The sequence below is a fragment of the Acomys russatus genome, chromosome X (assembly GCF_903995435.1).
Source record: "Acomys russatus chromosome X, mAcoRus1.1, whole genome shotgun sequence".
Classification (NCBI taxonomy): Eukaryota; Metazoa; Chordata; class Mammalia; order Rodentia; family Muridae; genus Acomys; species Acomys russatus.
Window position 1 is genome coordinate 118218907 of NC_067169.1, and position 17368 is coordinate 118236274.

Consider the following 17368-nt stretch of genomic DNA (forward strand, 5'->3'; position numbering starts at 1 on the left):
GGGGTGGGAGTGTCCCATTCTGTTAGCCTACATTCTGGACCCCCTTCTGTGTCCCTGTAACCTTCTCAGGGTCCTGGGCCATGTGTTGGTCATCAGCTCTGCAATTGACCCCATCAGCTGATTTTGACAGAGTGGGGGGTCCGGGAGCACAAGCGGGCGGGGCTAGCCCCTGCCAGATCCAACGATGATAACGTGTCTGCTCCATGTCGCGGCTTCGAGCTGTCCAGGCTCCGCCCCCTGTGAGTGTGTAAGTGTGTGATGCTGTCTCGGCCGCCGCCGCCTGTGCAGCCGCCGCCGCCGCCGCCGCCGCCGCTGCCGCTGCCCCGGCTGCCGCGCCGCGCCGCGCCGCGCCACTGCCACTGCCTGGCTCGCCCCCGCCTTTGCCTTCGCTACCCGCCCGCAGCCTGCCAGGCGGGCGGCCCAACTGGACTAGCTCTAAGCGGCCGCCACCACAGCCTGGGCGCACTGGGCACGCGGGCAGCCACGGAGCGAGTGGACCCAAGCGGGCGGTCAGGCGCTTGCCCACCCGGTGCCATCGTCTCCTCAGCCGCTACCGTCACTGCTCTGGAGCGCAGGACCAGGTACCCCAGGCGCCCGCCACTGCCTCTGATGCTGCCCCAGCACTTTTAACCGGGCGGGAGGGCCAGAGAGCCTCGTTGCCGACCGCAGCGAGAGAGCCCCGCAGCTGAGAGCCTTGCAGACACGCAGGGAGCAGGGACAGACGGCCACCAGCCGCCGCCCGGCCGCTATGGATCTATTCGACTTTTTCAGGGATTGGGACTTGGAGCAGCAGTGGTAGGTGTTAAAATTTGCCTTCTCGTTTGATGAGCGGGATTCCCGGTCTGGTCTGAGCTTTTCGCCTTTGTTAAGAGGAGCCAGAGCTGTTGTGGGGGGGCGCCCCAGACACCCTCCCACTTGCTCCCAGACACCTCTAGCTTTAGCTTCAGTGACTCCTTGGTCGGGTGCTGGCATGGGGGAGGTGCGGGGACAGGGAAAGATGCGGGCAAAAAGCATCCCTTTGCACTCTAAGTCTAAAGAGTTGCAGCTGGCCCATAGCAGATTCGGTGCCACCCACCCGCACAACAACCTTCGGGGGCTTTTCTCGTCAGCAGCTCATTGGGTAGGATCCAGTCTGAAAGGCTTTAACTTTCCAGTTGCCAGTGCCTGCAGCCAGTGGCGGGAGAAAAAGCAACAGCCAGGTACCCAGAGGCCACCCTCAGCTTGCTTAGAGGCCACCGCCCACACTGTTGCCACCTCCATCCCCACTCTGAAAGGCATCAGTCCAAAATCTTCCCAAAAGCCTATCCAATCTAAGTTTCTCTTATCAGAGTAGCGTCTTCAGGGGCCACTGCACTAGGGAACTCCAAGCAGTTGCCTTTAGAGCTTGCCTTTCAAGACTAAGGATGTTTGAAGTTGGCCCCCAAAGTCTGCTCCGAAGTCAATGCACATTTAATTAGCATCTGAAACCCCTGTTGGCCTCCCAGTGGGAGGCAGCTTTAGGTTTGTGTAATGGGCACACAGCTAGAATTCCAAGGTTCAGACTACTTTTAACAAAATACCCTAAAGTTGCTGAGAGGTCCTGAAAGATGATGCAAAGGTGACTTGGGGGCCAGAAAGTTGTTCCACTCTGGGTGATGTGCAGGCGCACATGTATACTGATCCTCGGTTCTATTAACTTTAGAAAAACTTCTCCCTTTACTAAGAACGTTATCATCCTTTTTTTTTTTCAAATTATTTTAGCATACCTGCCTTTCCCCAAAGCCCAAATATTTAGATGAGGAAGGAGGCAGGCACAGCAGCAGAGACTTCCAATGGCACTCTTGGTTCTTGCCCTTTAAATGTAGTGAGAATAATCTGTAGTGCCCACCAACAGTTTGAAATATTTTGCAATGTTCAAACTACTAGCTGCTGGCTATGAATGCTGTGCATTTTTGCAGGGATTTCCATTGTCAATGTCATGTTTTAGGCAATTTCCTTCTTCTAAAAGGGGTCAGATGCTTGGCCAATAGCTTCATTATTCCACTCATGACTGCTTCGATTGCAAACCTTACATTTTATTCCAAATAAATTAAATATATCAATATTATTTATAGACATTTTCAAAAATGTGTGGGATTTTATCAGCTGTGAGGAACATATGTTAAAGAATCTATTCTTATTAAAATTTTTTAAAAATCCTGAAATCGCTGCTCAATTTAATGCTATATACCTATATACAACATTTATTCTGCTATATTAATTTATTTTCCTGACAGATGATAACCACAGCATTATTATTTGCATATAAGATGTCTAATATGTGCTTTAGGTAGTACTGTTAATTTAAAAGACATTGTTATAATGGATTTTAGGGCTTAGTTGAAAAATAGGCATTAGGTTTCAGAACACAGACACATACACATTCATATATATTATGGTTTTAATTCCACTTTAATACTACACATGTATACTTGAGTATTTAAAGGGAACGTGAACCTTTCTGCTTAATTTCCCTTTTTCAGGAACATGTGTCCCTGTTCCTCTTTAGAGATGCCTAGTCTTAAGGAAAATACAAAACCATTTTCTCCTGATCTGTAACTATGTCACATCCCTTTTAGAGCATGCTGACCGATTTGGTAGATATGATGGAAAATACTGATGAAATAGTATAACATATCTGCGTTAAAACAAAACAAAATCCTGTCTTCCCTTTCTGTATACATGATCCAGGACAATTTCTCTTCCTTACTGCTTGGTTGTGAAGGGCAAGTTTTCTTATGAATCTGGGTCTATAAATATTTGTAATGTGGTTGTATTTCTGTATTTTAAGCACCACCATGGAGAAAAGAAACACAAATATGACCATGGTGCGCAAACTGAAAAGCTTGACATCGTTCTTAATGATAATTTATATATTCTTCAAATTAGTTTGGACATTGTGAAAATGCCAGTTACAATTTTGTTATATATGTTTACTTCCATTACATGAAAATAACAAGAGATTTAAATGATGACATGCACTACCTCATGTGCACAGAAAGACAGATGGGGGAGGCATAAAAGTTAAGGAGCTCTTTTGCATTAAATCTATTCACTTGTGGAACAGAAAGCTTGAAACTATTTCTATGGTAACTCTACCTAGAGATCTATCAATAAATGAATCAAGAGAGCTAAAATAACTACTAGAACAACAATAACAACAACAAAACCCAGCTCATTTTTCTAAGCTTAAGGATGGCTGCACATATACAGGTATAAGCATTATTGACAAACACTCATCTGTAGTAAACAAAAAATAAGTGCCCACTGATAAATATATACTTGTGTTTGGAAAAAATGTGCTTCAAAGGTAGAGTATGAATGATGCTGCATTGTGCAGTGTCTGAGAGTGCTCATACGCCTTACAGAATATATCACTGGATTTTACAAACTGCAATGGTATCCTAATGGGTCATGCTCTGGACTCCATTAAAGGGTGAAAGCTCAAGTTCCTTAGAATTCCTGGGTGCATGAGCAGTGTTCACCTGAATTGGAATTTAATATGAAGCATTCTGTTAAAGCAAAGGAAGGAACAGATGTTTGTGCCTGCCAAATTCATCATTTTATCTTTTTAAAAGAAGGAAGAAAAGTATGGGGAGAGGGAGCATAGTTTGTGATTTAAATCATTCCATAGGTTTGTCCTTGCTAATCAAGTAGATGAATTCTTGAGGTATCTGCAGATCATGTGGCTAGATTTGAAAGTCTTTATAAGCAATGGCAAAGTCATTCCTATAAATGTAAAAGCTTACAAATTGTACAGGTTTTCTCTACTGTAAGCATCTACCTCCATAGCATTAAGTGCTGGTTTGTGGCATGCAAAATTTCTTTTTGTGAGGCAGTTGGCTTTTTACTAAAAATAAAGTGGTGTGTGTGTGTGTGTGTGTGTGTGTGTGTGTGTGTGTGTGTGTGTGTACATGAGCTTGCAAAGAGGAGAAAATATAGAGACAAATTTTAAAAACAGAAAAGTAAAAAGTCCCATGATAGGAAATTCCAAATATTAAAAATCTCAGGGAATTATGTTGTTATGTAGTTGTGACAGTGGCCTGTTTTTCACTGCAAAGGACTGCATCAGTTGTTTGTAGATTTTATGTGCTGTCTCACAAGTAGCCTAATTAAAGGCAAGCTTGCAAACGGGCAGTTATACAGGAAGAGACTTAAACTCACTAAACTGTTATATAAATAGAAAGTTCAAAGGTCTATGTGAGGCTGTCAAGGCTGAGAAGGGGCCATGTGCCAGCCAGGCTTCTTCTATTTGGATGAAGGCAGCCCCTAGGGCCTGCTCCAGCAGCTAACACTTGCCCAAGTTTTCTGGACCTCATGGGGGCTGGAGGAGGGGACCTGCTTTCCAGACAAAAGTGAACTGTTCCAACTCCAGCCAGGCATGGCTTGTACCACAGCAGCCCATCTGCCTCCACCCACTCCCGTGTTCCACACAGATCCTCTGGGGCTTCCTTCGCTACAGTCTACCAGAAGAGTGGAACAGGACTGTTTGTGGATGGGAAAGTGTAGGAAATAGGAGTACAACCTTTATCATGCTGGGCTACTAGGACAAAACTGGGAGGGGGAAGAGTCTTTAAGGCCTAGAGCTTCCCAGAACTTCTGTTCTCTGCAGTCATCCATTGATATCCCCCTGTCCCCCGCTGCCTTATACTCTGTGAGACACATTAAAAAGAAACTGTCTATAGTTCGTGTTTTTTTAACCTAGTGTGATATGCATTCTCTAGTATACTTGAGTATTTGCTCAGCAAACCATTTTGAATACAATGTTTTAAAAGAGATTTATGGGGAGGAGAGATTGAAAGTGGTAATACTTGCTATTGTTAAGATCCTCTCTATAACATCCAGACATCCCTGCAAAGAATTAAAGCTGTCTCAGATAATCTTAAAAGTGACATCTATTGGACAAGTAAGAAAATGATCTTGTGTTAGATATCAGTTTAATGATACATGAATTGTTTTGTTTATGGTTCAGTTGAGCATTTAACAACTTTAAATACACAAATCAAGATAGAAAATGACTGCTTCAAAAATGAGTCAAAAGTTATAGACATTCATGACATTCCAAACATGTAAATATTTTATAGATGGGTAAAAATTATATTGTATTCAAACATGTTAATTAATGTTGGATAGAAATGAGTTAAATATATTGAACCTTTAGTTATCTCCATTTTATCTCTATTGTGCAAAATACTTGCACATTTTAAATATAATTTCAAAGTAGTAAAAATCCAATGAAATGGTCATCTGTAGAACAATCTAGAGGCTGTTTTCCTAAGAACTTATAACTCTAGGCCTTACCTCAAAGGGGTCAAATCCCCATATACTAGCTTAACTTCTCATGTAGACAAAGCATTTCAGTGATTAAATTTTTCTCCTTTAATTTTGTCTTTTTGTGGTTGCTATGAAATGAAGGAAGAGAAACTTAAAACAACATATTTACTGGTAAATGAAAAAAAAATGTACTGCAGATTAACAAAGTCAAGAATTGAAACTATCCCAAGAGCATGCACTTATGTTTGTATGTATGTATGTATTTCACTGCAGAGGAAAACTCAGACTCGTCCTCCCTATTGTAGTTTGAGTATTCATTCATTTGGGGGGTGGGGACTCTGTACTCCATACATTCAATACTCAATCTCACCTACTCTTTCCAACAAAACATTCTGGAGCATAAGGGCCAAAGATGAAAGTTGTTTTTAGAGATGTCAGCTACTTAGTAATACAAGTCAGGTTTCCTCCAAGATGGAGTGAACTCCAAGGACATTTTGGCAGAATATTTCCAACAAGTTCATTGCTATTCCATATGACACATAATTTTATCATTATGAGTTGGAACTTTCCAGAGTTGTTCCCATTTTACTGATGAGAATACTAGATTCTAGAGAGGGTGTTCATTTTATCCGAGTCTACACACCCTGGTGGATATGATCAGAAATCTGTATCTCTCAATTGCATACCTGGTGCCCTTTGGCACAACCATATTGACTGTTAATTTATTGTGTGTGCTGGGGATATTTAGCTTTCACTGAATCAAACGGATTGAATGTGTACATTACCCTTATAAGGAAAAAAATCTTCAATCACCATGTACTTGACCAGCCATGGAACTCTAATTGCTTTCTTTTAATTAAAAAAAGAACAATTCATGTATCAATACAATCTCTTGACATGCTTTTTTTCTTAGTATATATTAGTTATTAGAAAATGGATTTCATTATGACACTTTTATGCATGCATATAATATTTTGACCATTATCAATCATTTCATTTCTACTTATTTTCATGAATGCGTTTTTAATGGACATTTATGAATATTAACACATACATGTATATAATATCACATTTTCAAGAAGTACAGAATGCTTAAATTATACTTGTGATATGCATATGTGTACATCATATATACATATATAGCAATAAAAATTGAAGTTTAGTCAGTCTCCACTCTCCACTCTAAACTTCAATTTATATTTGACCATGTCCCCTGGTTGGGGAGACCTGGTGGCACTCAGAGGAAGGATAGCAGGCTACCAAGAAGAGACTTGATACCCTATGAGCATATACAGGGGGAGGAGGTCCCTCTCAGTCACTGTCATAGGGGAGGGGAGTAAGGGGAAAATGGGAGGGAGGGAGGAATGGGAGGATACAAGGGATGGGATAACCATTGAGATGTAATATGAATAAATTAATAAAATATTAAAAAAATTGAAGTTTAGGAAAATGAAATCTTTAAGAGTTGCTCATATATTTATAGTTGTCAAATTTCCTAAATTTGGTATTGATCATAAAGATCATCACAATACATTTCTCTGGTTTACTTTGAGCCCTCCAGGCAGGGGGTAGGAAGTTCATAACACTCCCTGCCAAAGCTTTGCAATCTATCACATCTGTTCTTTGTTTTGCTCCTACCAGTAACCTTGAGGCTTTGTAAGCATTAGTATAATTAACTCCATGTTCAAGGGGAAAAAACTGAAGTTCAGAGAGGTTAAGTGAGTTGATAAAGTTTGCACAGTAAATGAATGGTTAAACAAAATGTGTTGATTTTATTTTTTCCTGCTTCACAACGGTTACATTAAGGAAATTATGTTTAAAGTCCCTATTGCTTCCTAAGAGATGCCAAATCACCCCTTTGCATCAGCTAGCATTGTCTCTTCCTATCAGAGGTACTCAATAACCATCTGTTGATTTACATTATAGCCATACTTGTCTCAAAGTCTGATCCATGCAAATGTGAATCTTTCAAAAATAGTTGCTTCATAAGTCCATGAGATAATACTGATCTCTGCCTGCGTGATAGTGTTTTAATTATTATTTCTAATTTTTATGAAATATATGTTTAGCACTGAAAAACAAGTGAAGGAATAATTTTTAGAGCATGAAGCTACAGGGTAAGTGTTATTGTTCCCCAATCCATACAGAGAAAGTGAAAGAAGAATGTGTGACAAAAAATCTGAGGCAGAGATGAGTGATCGGAGAGCGGGGATTCCTTTAGCTTTCCTTGAGTTTCACCCTTTATGACTTGTGTTTCATCATGACAAAGCTGTTGTTCTACTTAACTGTTGCAGATCTACACCATAAATTATCATGGCTGTTAAACACAGGTCCAGCACTGCCTTCATCTTATGTTAAACTTTTATGTTGTGCTTTAATGAAATTGTATATGCTTGCTCAAAGCAAAGCAAAGCACACTATGGAGAAGGCGATGTTCTGAATTGTTGAATTTTTTTAAAGTAGATCTTTTCAATGACCTTAGCTACTGATATCTACCAACTTACTGAGCTGAGAAAAATTATCCATGAGCTTAAATAAAATGGTGTGATTTAAGCAGAATTGACAATAATACTATAGACTGAATCTGATTTTGATAATGGATTGTTTAGGTTTTGGAATTTTTTAAAAATATACTTATACATTATGTTTCATTTGAAATAGAATATGAGCTAGTGGCTTAATGTAATCTTTGATTCTGTTCTTCAGTACTAAGTGGTGCTATATAAGCCATACATTGGGGAATATGCTAAAAAAATAAGCTTTGTTTTCATTCCAAGCTCCAAATCACTCACCTGTTTATTCTTCAGTGTTCCTTTCTGGATGAAAAAAAATTACGTCTATGCAATGAAAAATGGTTTGCTTTGTTAGATTTCCAAAGAATAATTCTCAGTATCATTTATCCTCCTCCGTGAAAAGCTGATCTCCGGAGGAGATACTGTGTCTCTTGGTGACCTTTATTATCCTCTATTCTTGGAGTTAGAAAATTTCTTTTGGAAGGTAGCATACCTGGAGATAGAGTTGAAGCGTTTTTTGTCTTTAAATGTAAACAACTTCAGAGAACATTATTTGTTGCATAGCAGTGTTGAAACTAGTTTAGGCTTTAACAAAGAAAAGAAGTTTTTCTGGGAGTCTGATGTCTCCTTCATCTTTGGATTTCTGTTATGAGGTCAGTGTAACCTGCAGATTGTGGCAGCATGTACAGGATGACCTAACTATCTGTTGAACGACGTAAAAAAAAAAAAAAAGCCATAATCACATGGGCTTTATTTCCCTCTTCAGGATGTCAGTCAACTAATTTTTTTGAACAAATTAATTTTCTAAAGGGACTGATTATTTTCATGCCAGGTCGGTACAGCCACAGTAACTAAATTAGATTCAGCATGATGGATGTCTCTGATGAAGTGCCATGGAGCGGTCTCATCAATTAGCTATTATTTATTTGCTGGCAAAAATGCTTGGCTCTGGTGCATAGACATTAATCAATTCTTAGAGCCTACTGTGCAAAGACTAGGGTGCTCTTTAAAATCCTCAGGTCTTGTATTGACATAGTACAGATGAGGAGACTGAGGCCCAGTGATGGTAAAGTGACTTTCCCTGTCACTCTGCTAGTGTCACTTTCAGTAGCAGATTAAGAGAATGTAAATGACCTCTGTGGCCTTACAGGCCTAAAGCTGAAATACAGATGGAAATGTGCAGAAAGAATATGGCACAGGCTTGGAAGTCAAAGAGGAATTCATACAGACCTACTGTAGGCGAAGTAATCTTCATACGGCCCATGAAATGCTTTAGGTGCTTTTAACAGTGTCCCTGGAGAAATGAAGGAGCTAACAAGGCTTGGAGGTGCATGCCTATAATCCTGAGGCAGGAGGATTGCAATGCTAGCTTGATGTACAGACTGTAAACTGGCTTTAAAATTAGGCAAACAGAAAAACAAAAATAGAGTAGCAGAAAGCTGCGTTACTTAGAAAGCCTAGAGCATCCAGTACTCAGTGGGAAATGACGGACTTTAGACATGGGCTTACCTCCTGTGCCTCACACTTACTTCACAGCTGCCCGTGTTCTGTTTTGCTGTGCAGTTGCTAACTCTCCTTAACACCTACTACCATTTGATGAGAGACGGTCACAAAGTTCATAAAAACTATTTTGACTGTCTGAACTGTGGAAACATAGATTGAATTATTCAAAGAAATACCAAATAAATATTTGTATCCTGAAACCATTAAAAGAAATGTTTATAAATTGGTAACCAGCTGGCTAAATAACTATTTTCCAAAGAGGTGTATATCATAGCTTTTGAGATATACCTAGACACATAGCTTCCTTTTACTTTTATCCTTAAAAAAAAAGAAAAGAAAAAAAATGATGTAAATTTTATTTGGAAGGTGTGTAGCAAGAGTTCATTCTCTGTATTTCCTTATTTTCCCAAAATATAAGCTAGCATACCATCTGATTGGTGTTTCCATATGTCTTTATGATTAACACCAAATAATTCTTTGACATATTGACTCTACCTATGGAGTAGCCAGAGAGGACCACCCCCAGGCTACTCTCCTTTCCAACTCAAACACTCTTGCCTAGTCTTTATAAATTCTCCTTTTCTGTGCTCCTACACTGCACTAAATATACTTTTGTCTGGGCTGCAGGACACTTTCTCACTTTTTAAAAAAAAATATTTTATTAATTTTAATTTATATGCATTGGTCAGAGGGTGTCAAATCTTGGAGTTACAGACAGTTGTGAGCTGCCATGTGGGTGCTGGGAATTGAACCTGTGTACTTTGGAAGAGCAGGCAGTGCTCTTAACCACTGAGCCATCTCTTCAGCCCTCACTTTTTTTAATGTCTTTATTTACCTGTGTTCTTGTGCAGGATGAGGACATGCCTCTTATTTCTATAGTTCTAATGCTTGGCCTAGAGTAATAATTACTTCTCAGTTCAAAGTAAAGGATTATCCATTTATTAAATATAGTAAGTTGTTGAGCTAGGTCTTAAAAATAGTAAATCTGGGTGGGATAGTACTACTACTACTACTACTGAAAATGAAAGTGAAAACACTGTGTGATAGGCTCTGATTTCTGTTGCCTGGCCTCTCTAGTTTACACAGTACAAATTAGAGTACAAGAGATTACTGAGTTGCCCCAGGTGGAAGAGAAGTAGTATCATGTAGATCTGGACTTAATGGAGAAGCTAATGAAGCTTTAGTTACTCTGGCAACCCGCAGTGCGATTCCCTGGGATAGATGTATAGTAAGGCAATCCCTTCTGCTTTTTTGGTCCTTGCAATGGTCTTGAGATGAGGCTTTTGGTGATCATTTTGAAGTTTATATATATTAGCTTTGGGTTTAATCTGTAATCAAATATGAGGCATCACTAACAAGTCTCCAAGAAGAGACTCAAGATTCTGTTCCTCTTTGTTGTGTGCAGCAAATTTGGGGCTTGAGAGAGATTACATCGCTCTGTAAAGTTTCACATAATTTAAACATCAGAACTGAGCTCAGTGAGATTTAGAGATTTCAGCTCTGTACACTGCTTTGCCCCAGCACATGGAATAGAAACTGATCCACAGTAGATGTTTAGTTATATTTTGTTGCATATATAAATTGATTATTGCACAACAGCTCGATTCATGCTTCATGTGGTCAAATTTGTGAAGGGGTAACTCAGAGGTGTAAAACACAATTTTAGCAGAAAAGCACAAACGTTTCCTTTTCAGAGGAAGGTATAGGAAGTGGAGAGATATGCTGTTTTGCTTTCCATAGGTATTTTCTCTAGAATTGTTCTAAATAAAATATTCCTTATGTGCATCTCACTTAAAAAGACTCTTGATGAGAATTCATTGTTGGCAAGCAAAATCTATGTAAAAATATGCTCAGTCTATCAGATTTTTAATTTTACATTTTACATCTAGTATTTTCCTCTGATAGTGTGTGACTACGTCCAATATCTGTCACAGTATTTTGTGGGTTAGTGTTTGGTGTTTTTAGCTAAGGCTCAGTGAAAGAGTCTTTACCTAACATGCTTAGGGCCCTGAGTTTCATGGCAAAAACTGAAGAGAAGGACGTGAATTTCAGAGAGGGATACAAAAGAGTTGGAGGGAAGGGAGAGGCAGGAGTGATGCAGTATGACATTCTCAAAGAAGTTACATTTAAAAATAAGAAAGGTTGTAGACTGGAAATGATGTATGTTGTAGTTTCTCACTATCACTGAATTAAGACTCATTTAGTACAAAAGGGGCCAAATATGCCTTGAACTGCTGCTGAGTGATTTCTCTACACTGAACCAAATGCTGTTTTTTATATTTTTCCTGCTTGAGAGGCTAACTTAGGATTTGGGTTTTGCAAACATATATTTTTAGATGGAACACATCTTCTATTTATGCCTCTAGAGGATTCAGATGACAGTTTCACCTCGAGGATGTGCCGAAAAGTTTCTATGTTTTGATTCTTAAGAACTATATAAGATGTTTTCACAGTCAGGGCAAAGCATAAGAACATACAGTGCATTAGGTCATATTATTTGTAGACATTACCCCACTAAGCAAACACCCTAAAAGATAGGTGCTTTCACTTTAATTTCACTGTCTGAGAAGCTGAAAATCAGAGAGACACACTCCTAACTTCTACAGTTAATAAATTGCAAAAGCCTAATTAAAATGTACGTTTTATGAAGATTATGTCTGTGTTCCTACTACCTCCTGCCTTTGCATATATGTAGTTGGTGACTTTGAAGTAATAAGACTGCTTAGCACCCCCAAATATTATTATTTTCAAAATACAAAATTTAAGGTGATAACATACAGGTCTAGAAGACATCAATAAATAGGAAAAGTGACAAGGATATCTAGGAAATTTGCGTGGCTCTAAAACACCCATCTGTCTCTCCATGTCCAGCGGTAGCCTCAGTTCCATGCCCAGCAGACCAGTCCAGGTGCAGTTTACTTCTGGACTGGAACAGAGGAACCCGAAGGTCAAAGGTTTCTCTCTCAGGAACTTCTCAAGCACACTCAGGACAAGTGCTACAAGTAGGAATTTTAAAATGAGATTGTTATAATTCTGAATGTAAATCAATATCTATCATAACTCATGTCTATCAACTTAAAACATCTACCTAGACCTAAAACCATCTTAATCCCTAAACAACTAAGCTTCATTGTAAAACTAAGCTACCTGGTCTTCAACGCCCTCAGAGACTTGGGAAGGAGTAAACTTGATTTTCTGAGTGTGCGGGGAGTGCAAGTTAGTAGCTTTCCAAGTAAGAAGATGACAGAGACAGTTTTTTACCTGAATAGTCACCCAAAGCTCTCTATAACATTGAAGCATCTTCTTCAGCCTTCTGGCCTAATATATTTGACAGACATATTTGTGAGGCAGGAACTTTTGAGGACTTGCCTACCCTGTCTTGGCAGAGTTTGTCTGTTGACTCTGCCTGCATCCAAGCTTGCCTTTACATTCAGAGTTTTAGACGCACCAAGATAGGAAAGATGTTTTCTCCAAGGCTGCCATATAAATACAAATAGCCAAAGCACTAAGAATATAACAATTATATAATTCCTGATTGTGTTATGGTTCTTCTTGCGTAGGTAGTTTATTGTTTATATGTGTAGTAATATAAATGTATGTGTAAAAATATTTAATAAAAAAATGATATTGCTGGTACCAGATGGCAATGGGAACTCTGAGGGTCCAAAACACTGGGATGATACCTCAGTGTTACAACACTTTGGTTAATCCTCTGTATTAATGTCAGGGATGCAGGTGAAAGCCCAGAACCTATCAGAAGGCAGGTCCAGTGAGACTCAGGTCCTGTGAGCACTGTGCTCAAGGCAATAGGGCATACTGCAGAAGCTCCTGGTGGCTGGGAGGGAAGCTGCCTCATTGGCAGTCAAGCCCTGGGAGGTCCAGAAGCTCCTGGTGGCCTTCAGGGAGGAGGGGAGCACTTCGTTCCTCAGAATAAATGAATAAATGAAAAGTCTCATCTGATTAGGGTGGAGGAATGGAGTGAGAGAGTATTTATTTTGTGAATCAGGAATTTCTAACCCCTGGGCAGTGGGAGGGGTTCCAAGGGTGAATGTGTTTGATTCCCTGGGGCTAGGGGAGGTTGAGATATTTGATTTACATGTAACAAAATAGCCCTACCATAAGGGGGTTGAGAAGCAGTACTTAATTATCCTTTGTATAGGTGGGGAAAGAACTCCAGTTTTGGTTAAAGGTTGAAAGCTAAGGTTTCACGACATCTCACTAGCATAGGGTGGGTATCTCCAGGAATCCCCAGGTGCTTGCTGAAGAGATTTCTTATCAGGAAAGGGCTGGGTTTGTAATCTCCCTGAGGGCTATGTGATGTTCCTTAGAGGTTCCAGAGTTCCTGCAGATCAGGTGGAGAGGGAACCCTGCTGAGAAAGGGTGTCCTTTCTCTTATACTGAGCTCTGAGGCTATCCTGAAATGACAGACTTTGACATTGATATACTCAGAAGGTAGTATGTATTTAATAAGATTTTTAACTAGAGATCAAGCACATGCATATGTTAAAAGATCCTGCAGAAAAATAGCCATGGCCAAAAAAAAAAAAAAAAAAAAAAAAAAAAAAAAAAAAAAAAAAAAAAGAAAAAAGAAAGAAGAAAAAAGAAAAAGGCAAAATGTTAACCATATCCCTTTTGCTACAATTAGACTCTGGCTTTTTTGTTTGGTTGGTTTTGTTTTAAAGTTCTGTGACAGCTTAAACTTCAATAGTGCAAATATATCCAGACTACAAGTTACAAAACTTCCCATGAAGAAGTTAAAGTGAACTCTAAATGTATGGTAGTAGCAAACGATATAACACCCAAGCCAGCATTGCCTCAGTATTTAATTTATAAGAATGTTGGTCAATGATTTTTAACCAACATTTATGTGTAGTAGACTCCTAATGGAATCTGCCTGTTAAAATTGCATAAAGTAGATCATTTGATTTATTTCAGAGTTTTTCAAAGCTCAATTTTAACTATGTACAAATAATACATTAGTCATTCAGGATAAATGACACATTGAATAAAGTTGTAATGTTTGTCTACTTCTCATAATCTTATTTTTTAAAAAGACTACATCTGTTTTTTTTTTTTAACACATTCCTAACCTCAGTGCTTATAGGTAGAGTACAATCTTTATGGCTTTTATCTGCAATCTCACTCTATGAAGCCAGTATATTGAGTCTCTTCCCTTCCTCTAGGATACTGGGGGTGTAAAATGAAGACTTTAATTTTGGATATAATATTAAGAGTTACCATATCTACAGATCTAAGACACTGCTGTTCTTACCATATGTTCAATTCTGATATTTGGTGCATACTATTATAAAACAAATGTCTTAAATTAACAAAGAAAACAACTAACATAAAGTCAGTTATTAGGAAACACGAAATTTTGACTAGGCCCACAACAGCTCACCATGAACAGTCAGTGCCCATGACTCCATGCTGGGTGGAGTTTTCCTCTTGTGATAAGCACAATAGAAGCTGCTACAGAGGCATATATCCCTCTGAGGCTTTTCTTGTCACTCTAAATATGATTGCAATACTAGGACCTGGTAATTTTATACTCTAATCACTTGTTACTTCCATCTTTCATTAGATTCATTGCCTTAATGGAATAAGGAAAGGTTAGTGTGTCCTTTCAGAAACCTTTGAGATCTGTCTAGCTTGTGCTCACATAGTAAAAATGAAAGGCTATTACATTAATGGTTGGAGAGAAATATGTGGGTTTATATTTTTAAGATATAAAAAACATGATTCCGAAAAAGTTCATAGAAGTTCACAGACATCACATAATTCTTAAAACATAAGGTAAATGATGAAGCATAGGGGTAAGTTTCCTTAAATTGAACATAATCATAAAAATTCAAGGAAAAGCAATATATTCTGCAAAATTTATGAGAGCTTTTTTGGGGGGAGTTTACAAAGCTTGACAACTCTCAGTGCATCTGGCCTGGCACATTCCTGTCTGTAATGAGAACCTTATGGGGCACTGGGCCTTGGTTTTCTTAAGGAGAGCCTGCTTCCCAAGGGCATCATAAATGATACACAAGTCAGAAACTTCATGGTTTATGCCATTTCTCAGAAGGATGTTAGGTCAGAAGATAGGAAAGGGCTTCCTAATAAATCTTCATCAAGCTTTGACTAAGTCGCACTGTTACTGCCATTTTTATTTTGTTGTTGATTATAGGAATTAGAAGGGGAGTGACTATGCCTACAAGACTTCACAGAAATAGTCCAAGGTCTTGGGGTCACTGTGATTATTACTTTTTTATCTGAACACATTTTCTTAACAGTGATGACAACCAGACACCACAGAGGTGTAAACACCAGAAATGAAAAGTTGAACACCCAGAGACGAAAAGTGGAGAAAAAGTTCAATGTCAAAGTGAGGGTTAGTTTTCCTCTTACAACTCATCTATCTTATTTTCTCTACATTCTGAGAACCTTAGGAATTGAATTTACTTGTGAATTTGAGTCTTCTATTATAGGATTCGTAGCATGGTAATGGGTGCTAGATCACAAAATATATCTTTCTAAATGTATATTTTTCACACATTTTTAACAGCTGTATATATTTTTCTATAACTTATTCTCAAAAACAAAAGCTTCCAGCAATGATGGTGCAGTTTGGCGCTAAAGGTGGGAAGTGGAGAAAGTTGTAAGTTGAATTTATATATACATATTTTTGCTATAATTTATTCTCAAAAATGAACTCTTCTAGCAATGATGAACTATTTTGGTGCTAATGGTTGGAAGTTGAATATATATATATATATATATATATACGTATATATATCCTTTAATAGGTTGCTTCTGCCTCCTTTGTGAACAAAGTTCTCAGTGGATTTCAAATAACCTTGTGGACAAGCCTTGCTATTCTTCCTAAATCTACAACCCTCTGTTCTGTATCACCTATTCACCTCTTTCGCTGTTTCATAAATCTGTGACATTTATTTTCATAAACACCTTTGTAGTCATTGTTTAACTTGTCTTCTTAGATATTTCAAAAAGCATTGGGAGAAGAGAGCCTATGATGCCAGCATCTTTGTTTCAGTTCAGCATTCTCCTTTTAATTATATTTCTACTCTCTGATATACTTGCAGAGTTTTCTCTGTCTTTTGTTGGATGCTTGTATCAGATATATGAAAGGGGAAAATAATACTGCCTGGCTTCATTTAACAGCTTTTTTCTAAATAATGTTTGTTTATTTTATGAGAAAAAAATTTTAAAGGTTGTATATTTGAGCATGCTATGCTGAATACTTGAGAGGATTGGACAAAATGAAATATTATTTTAGAAGAAAATAAGTAATTTTTACCTTTCACATGCTTATTTTGAAGGGGTGATTAACAAATTGTTCTGTTTTATCACTGAGGAAAAGGGGGAGGGAGAAATAATATATTCAGGAGACAGAAGTTTTTAATATCTTGGAAATTGCTTCACTGTGTTCTAAGGTTCAGGTAAAAATATCATGACTCATGATGATTTATGATCCATCAATTAAAAACAAAAACAAAGAGGCACCTTGAATTCAAACTGTTGAATTATTGAACTTGAATTTTTATTAAATGGAAAGTGCTGGATAGTCCAGCTGTACAGCTGGGACAAATGAAGATGCAAGTGTTTATCTCGCCACTGTTAACAATAAGACTGAATTATCATAGACAATGTATCGCCACACTTTTTAGCTAAGGTACTGATATTATGTATTCCTTCATTATAATTTAATAAGAGAAGTAGGACTCTCTGCTATCCAATTTTTCCATAATGATAGTTTCATATTTTAAAACTGAAACATTAAAAGAATAAAAGTTATAAAAGAAAAGAGATCTAAGATCAATTGTTCTGAAACGGTGTGAAGTGATTTCAGTGGCATGTGAGTTTAGTAATAATACAGCTGTGGCTCAATTCTTATGCAGTGTAGATGACAAAGAAGAGAGAAGCTCCTACTAGGTTCTGGGATCAGTGGTTCTGAAGCCTTGTTCCAATAGCAGTGAGTACTGTAGAGCTTTCAAACTCTAAAGGTCATTAAGGAAGTTCAGAGGTGGGCCATTTCCTTTTTCAATTTCCCT

At 38.4% G+C, this 17368-nt stretch overlaps 1 protein-coding gene across 1 annotated transcript in view; it reads left to right on the plus strand.

Moving 5' to 3' along the window:
* The first annotated feature begins 385 nt into the window (after nucleotides 1-385).
* The window catches only part of Aff2 (ALF transcription elongation factor 2), a 506796-nt gene continuing 489813 nt past the window's right edge, over nucleotides 386-17368 (plus strand). Inside the window, exon 1 of the mRNA XM_051142388.1 lies at nucleotides 386-795. Coding sequence (XP_050998345.1) covers nucleotides 749-795 — 47 coding nt within the window. The 5' untranslated portion in view covers nucleotides 386-748. The remainder of the gene's footprint in view (nucleotides 796-17368) is intronic.